Source organism: Cryptomeria japonica, chromosome 11 (genome assembly GCF_030272615.1).
Source record: "Cryptomeria japonica chromosome 11, Sugi_1.0, whole genome shotgun sequence".
Taxonomy (NCBI): domain Eukaryota; kingdom Viridiplantae; phylum Streptophyta; class Pinopsida; order Cupressales; family Cupressaceae; genus Cryptomeria; species Cryptomeria japonica.
This window is the reverse complement of record NC_081415.1, coordinates 561,169,268-561,176,223: the sequence shown is the minus strand read 5'-3', so window position 1 is coordinate 561,176,223 and position 6,956 is coordinate 561,169,268. Positions and strand designations below refer to the sequence as shown.

At 37.2% G+C, this 6,956-nt stretch overlaps 1 protein-coding gene across 1 annotated transcript; it reads right to left on the bottom strand.

The window, feature by feature from the left end:
* Nucleotides 1-4,516: 4,516 nt before the first annotated feature.
* On the bottom strand, nt 4,517-6,752 carry LOC131859847 (protein NUCLEAR FUSION DEFECTIVE 4-like). Its single transcript, XM_059214025.1, has 3 exons — nt 6,211-6,752; nt 5,235-6,109; nt 4,517-5,150 (listed from the first exon to the last, which is right to left on the bottom strand). Exons 1-3 carry the CDS (start codon nt 6,514-6,516, stop codon nt 4,601-4,603), a joined length of 1,731 nt encoding a protein of 576 aa, XP_059070008.1. The 5' UTR covers nt 6,517-6,752; the 3' UTR covers nt 4,517-4,600.
* Nucleotides 6,753-6,956: the final 204 nt, after the last annotated feature.

Here is a 6,956-nt window from a genome sequence, read left to right as displayed (position 1 = left end):
AGAGATTTCATCTATAGCTCAAGTCATGTGTAGCAATAAGCATACTCAATAATAAATACTATAAAGTGTAACACATACTTTATTAACAAATAATAAAGATATAATGTAATTTTTTTTTTTAAAAAGACAAAATTTTCATATGACATATTACAAATTATTATTTTACATTTTCTTCAATTTCTTAAGTTTTTTTTTTCTATAATTATGATAAAATAAGGGAAATTATAGATGTCGATTTATGCATCTTAATAGGCTAAAAGTGGGACACACATTTATGTTTTCATCTCATAAAGATAATTACTTGGGGGATTAATATGTTATATGGAAGACATAAATTTCAATTATAATGAAAAATTTAACATGAGTTCAAAAGACATAATGGAATTTTCTTATGAGAATTTTGTGTTCATGGTTTCATACTCATGTTTTACATAATTAGTAATCTCTTGTAGAAATATTGTTTATCAAATCCTATACCTTGAATCTAAAGTCTTGTGAAAGTGACATTCCTTTCATGAGGAATTTTAATTCCATTTATTTGGTGCATTACAACACACATCAATGATAACAATTTTTTTGCATGCTCTATTCTTTCAATCAGACTGTTTTCATCAAGACATATAGAGCAAGACTTTGGCTAAGGTGGAGAATGTGAATCAAATATTCTTTGCAAATAGGTTGATTGGATTTGTGTAAAATGTTTATTTTCATGAGGGAAAATGAGATTATATTAGTAGGGAGGGAAACTTGCCTCATCACTCATGGGAAGCTTACATAAATGTTTTCATAAGATCTTAGGACAAAAATATTGTCCAAATCTTTTTCTTTAAACAATTTTTTTTTTTTCAATAAAAGTGGATTATTCCACTAAACTTTTCTATTAATAATTTTTTATTTTTTACCTATGATTCAAAGAGCATACCGGAGGAAAGAACCCTGGGAAGAAAACCTCCGGTCACAACTCATAAAATAAACCTATAGTATCTAACAGACCAGTTTATACACCCCGTCCAAAACCACATACAAAATGCAGTCACAACACATATAATATCAGTTTTACATAGAGCCCATATGGCAATTTGCAATCGAATAATTTTCAAATGTAGACTCCACAGCTACTATCAATGAAAGAAGACAGAATTTTCCAAAGCCCTATGCCAAAACCCATGAGCCAAAAACCTTCCTGCCAAAAAAGAAAGTATCAAAAAACCTTTGGAAAAACACTATTGTATCAAATACCATGAGCTCGAGCTCTCCTCCATACAACGGACATGAATACATGAAATGAAAGGGGAAAGCGGGAATAATTATCATCATAAAATTTTACATCAACATTACTCAAGAAAATCACATAACTATTGTTGCAAACCTTCCCATACCCTAGAAGGAATTTCCTCAAAACCCACCTCTCGCTGATTAGCATTGCTATCAATGGCTAAATTTGCCAAATAATCCACAATCTTATTAACTTCTCTGTAACAATGGGATAATAAGAAAGGTTCAAACAATTCTAATTTTTGTAAAATGAGATCAAGTATATACTGCAAATTCCAACAATTCGATTTCTTTTTCATAACACATTGAATAATCACCATAGAATCACCTTCAATTATTAAGTCCTTAATTCCCAAAGAGATTGCCAAATCCAATCCAAAAGACAAAGCATGAAATTCCGCATAATTGTTAGTTTTAAAACCAATAGCATGACACTTAGCTCGAATAAAATTTGCATTGTGATCATAAATTACCATGCCTACCCCAGCCAGCCCAGGGTTACCATGAGAGGCCCCATCAAAATTCAGTTTAAAGTACCCCTGTGGAGGAGGTTTCCATCTAGCAGAGAATCTCTTACCCATTGCATCATTCTTTTTTTTAAATTGAACCATGAGAGGGTAAAACCGACAGCGTCTTCCAAACTCTAGTAACTCTACTATCCCAGTGTGAAAAAGAAGTAAGATTTCCAAATTCTTATAAATAAATGACAAAGCAACCTCAGAGATTGAAGACTCGATTTTTAATAGAACCTCAGACACAGGAGAACTTGTTTTTTTAAATATCCTATTGTTTCTCTCTAGCCAAACATTCCAAATCACAATAGATGGAGATATGATCCAAAGGCATGCATAAAAAGATGAGGCAAACATAAATGGCCAAGATCTAAAATGGGAAATGAGATCCTTACCAATAACAAAGGATATATTTAACTTCTCAAACAACCACTACCAACATTCATAAGCATAATCACAATGTAGGAACAGGTGTGAAGAAGATTCCAAATTTTTGTTACAAAGGACACAAGGGAAAACAACAATCATACCAAGCCTGTCTAGTCTCATACCTGTAAGGACTCTGTCCTGAACTACCAACCAAGCAAAGGCTTGAGCTTTAGAAAGACAAGCCGAATGCCAAAACAATTTATAAGGCCAGGATGATAAATCTTTAGCAACCATAAGAGAGTTGTAACCATCGTTAACAGTGTACTTACCAGAAATATTCTTTGTCCAAATAAGTTCATCCTCAGAATCAGAAAGAAATACAATTCTATCCCCCAAAATCTTCTCAAAATCTAATTTCATACTTTGATCAACATCTAAGAAATCAATCGACTTCCATCTAGCTAGCTTAAGGGGTCCACTAGTCACAATTTCAAAATAATCTGCTACAAAAACACCCCAAAGGGAGGAAAGAATAGTGATCAAAGGAGACCAATCCCTAATATTCACCAAAGGTGTGTGCACATTCCATACTTCATCCCAGAATCTAACCTTTCTACCATTATGAACAATCCATGAGAGATGAGGCAAAATAATTGATCTACATTTACAAAGAAAATTCCAAATAGCAGAACCCGAAGGCAAATTTGAGACTTTAAAAATGTACTCTCTCGGTCCATTATTTAAATATTTGGCAAACATAATTTGTGCCCATAAGGAGCTAGGCTTGTCATATAATTTCCAAACCAACTTAGCACCTAAGGCTAAATTCTGATTCTCCAGACTTTGAATTCTTGTTCCCCCAAGTTCCTTAGGCAAACATACCTTATCCCATGCAACTTAAGGGAGTTTATTCTTGCCATCTTTATTATTGTTCCAAAGAAAATCTCTATGAGTATCCTGTAAACTAACAATAACTGTTTTTGGAGACTTTAAAAAAAACATGAGATATATGGGAATAGCATTCAAAACAAACTTGATGAGAACAATTTTACCCGCCAAAATTAACCATCTATGATTCCATGAGAGAATTCTTTTAGAAATGACCGAAATAATCTTATCCCAAAAACCAATCTTATCCCGTTTAACAAAGAAAGGAATCCCAAGGTAAGTACATGGAAGATTTCTAGTCTCAAATCCCCAAAAGGATTGCAACCTATGTTGAACCAGTTGTGATGGGAAGAAATTTTTTTATTCATCACCATTCACTTTCTGACCAGAAAACAATGCATAATTATGTATTATTCCTTTAATCACTTTTGCCTCAACTAACGAAGCATGTCCAAATAACAGAGTATCGTCTGCAAAGAGACAATGAGAAATACTTTGGGGAATATTCTGAATCCTTATACCTTTCCAAAGCCCCCCCACTTTAGCAGCCCTAATAGCCCAACTAAAGGTTTCAGCTAGGAGAATAAACAAAAAGGGAGAAAGGGGATCTCCCTGACTCAAACCCCTGGAGGAAGTGAAAAAACCACAAGGAGAACCATTAATTAAAACCAAGAATCTTGCAGAAGAAATACATGCACGAATCCATTTGACCCAGGCCTTGGAAAAACCTAACTTCTCAAGAAAAACACATAAAGCCCCCCACTCTACTCTATCATAAGCCTTCATCATGTCTAGTTTAAGTATCATGGTCGGGGTTCTTTGGGTGGAAATAGAATGTAGCACCTCATGTGCTACAATTGCACCTTCTGTCGTCTCCCTTCCAAGAACAAAACCACCCTGCTCCAATGAAATGATCCTAGGTAGAATTTTTGCCAACCTAAGGGAAATTGCCTTCGTAAATATCTTATACAAAGTATTACATAAAGCAATGGGGCGGAAGTCAACAAAAGTCTTAATATCCTCTTTTTTAGGAATAATTGCAATCATTGTAGTATTAAGTTCTTTTAAAAAAGACCTATTTCTCCTAGCTTCCTCGAGAGCCAATAAAACATCATTTCCCACAAAATCCCAACATAATTTTAAATTATAATTGTTTACTTATTATTTCGTGTTAAAATTTTAATAAATTACTATAAAATTACATATCTTTCACATTAAATTATTTTATAAAATATAATGTCCTCTAAAATTTAATATTAGGGAAATAAATCCTTCTTAACAGTATTTTGACTGTCAATCTTATGTTCATTACTTCAATAAAAAAATATTAAGAATTTCATAAACTGGCAACAATCATACAATAAATTTTCACATTTTCAAACTGGTCGACACGAATAAAGAAAGACTATTTTTTAATAAATGAACAGTTCCTATCCTACTGTTAAAGTAGGATGGAAAAAAATTCTCTACAATTGAAAAAAAATGAAGCCGCGCGCATTTGACTGGGCTTTTAAACTCTAAAAATCAAAATCAGTGCCACAAATAATTTTCACTTTTTAACATAAAAGCGGTCCTCCCTGGTTTTTGGTCTGGATCTGAGCTGACTCCGTGGCCTTACGGGATTTGTATATGTTTTCATACAAATTTCTCATTCGAATTGTCAGGAGAACATCGAGGCCGAATCCCAACAGACAGACGCCAGCCATGACCAAGAACACCAACCTGTAACAGTGTGCCCCCACACAAGTCTTCCCATTCATCAAATATTCTGGCCTCCACAGCAAATAAGACCATCCCCTGGTGCTGAATTTCTCAGGTTTGGCGGCCTCAATGTCGTATAAAATTCCGGCCAAAAGCCCGGAGAAGAGGAAGGAGCCGATGGGCAGATTCAGGATCAAGATGTTATACATCAACCCATAGTACTTCAATCCAAAAAGCTCAGATGCGGTCGGAACCGAAACAGAGAGACGAACGCCATAGCAGATGCCCACCACCACAGAGCCAATGTACAGAGATCCCTGCATACCCACCGCCATTGTTATGTACCCCACTATCATCACCACCTGTGACGCCGCCATCCACACAGGCCTTGGAACTCCCGCCTTCCTGAAATGCAAAACAGGGTATTAGCAATCCATCTAGAACAGAATTTTGAACCTAAAATTTTAGATTCAGGAAAATTGAGGAGACCTTATAAAATGTTCGGAGATGGAACCCGAGGCAATCCTTCCAAAGAATCCCGAAATGCTGATGAGCGACACAAACACAGAAACATCCGCATAGCCCATGGCAAGACCAATTTGCCCCAAATTGTTAATTACAGCCATTCCTGTGCCCACACCGCACAGAAACGTAAAAAAGAGCAACCAGAAGTCGAGTTTCTGCATTGCCTCCAGTATAGTATGGTCTTCACCAATCCGTGGCTTGCGTGCAACCAGTTTCGCATTGCTGTTGCTTTCCGGCGCTTGATTTTCAGGGGCTTTGGAAGGTTCGGAAGGTTCTGCTTCTTTGATGTTCTTCAACAGGGGCTCTGTAACTTGCTTTTCAATGTCTGTCGAGTTCGATTTCCCGGGAGTCGAACTCGCGCCGGCGGAGTAATGATCTTGAATCAAAATCTTGGCAGGAACGATGAGAGGCGCTGCGAGGAGAAGTAGCAAGAAGCCCGTAAAGACACGAGAAAGTGCAGGCCCGTGCTGGCCGCTTATGTCGAAGGCCATCAGATAAACGGCCAACACAATTGCTACGACATTTAAAAGAGAGAAATTCTGGGTTTCCCTTTTCTGCTCCCTTTCATCGGGCTCAGAGGGAATTGGATGCAGAAACAGCATGGATGCCACGCATACGATGCCTGGAACGAGCGTAAGCATTAGTAAAAACGAAGAAGGATCGCTGGCGAAGAGGGCAGTGCAAATATCAGTAAAAATGGCGGGAGTGAGGCCAACATAGCCCTTAAGAATCCCCACCACAGGGCCTCTGTTCTTCGAGAAGTTGCGCATGCAAGTCACCAGCACGGCTGTGTTCATCCACGTCGAGCTGTTCCCTCCCATGCAAAGAAACACACACATCTGCGCCGCCATTTCAATCAAACAGAAACTCAGAACACAAATTCCATTCCAAACAAACACAACCAAATAAGCAAAACAGAGCAAAACGCATAGAATTTTACCTGCCAATAGGGCAGTGGTCGAATCCTGTGGCTGACCACCAGCCATTGAGCGCCGTAACCCACAAACCCTTCAAGAGATCCAATAAGCAAAATCAACCAGGTCGGCAAATAATCTGAAGCAAATCCTGCAACCAAACCGAAAGCTTTCCCCACATCTTTGGCAACGCTGAGATTATTGAGCTGCAGCTGATTTAAGCCCAAAATGGCTTTGAGAGCCACAGAGTAATTAGCAAAAGTATAGTTGTTGCCAGCAATTGCCTGCACCCAAATCGCAGTAACAAACCCTAACCACTTGTGCGCATCCATTCAATTTGCAACGTAATGTCAATAAGAAATTTGCAATTCCAGAGAACAAGGATAGAATGTTTTGAGTGCATGTTTTTCCTGCTGTGTCAGCACGTCTATATGTTGAAGACCTGTGCGTCACAGTCAACTGGTATTGTGAGCACCACTGTTGATGTAATACTGGGTGAGCAGATTGTAAGCCAAAACAGAGTATTTTTTGCCATGGGTCATCGATATTAGCCCACAGACAAGCTAACCAGAGACATTATATATATATATATATATATATATATATATATATATATATTGTTTGTGCTGAAGTGTAATTGAAATCCTTTTCAATAGTCTTATACATATTGTTTGTCGCTTACGTAAGCGCTGAGGTTTCTTTCCCTCCCTTGCCTTCTCATTAAGATATCATTATAAGGGTTAAGGTCAATTTTATTTGTTTACAATATGGA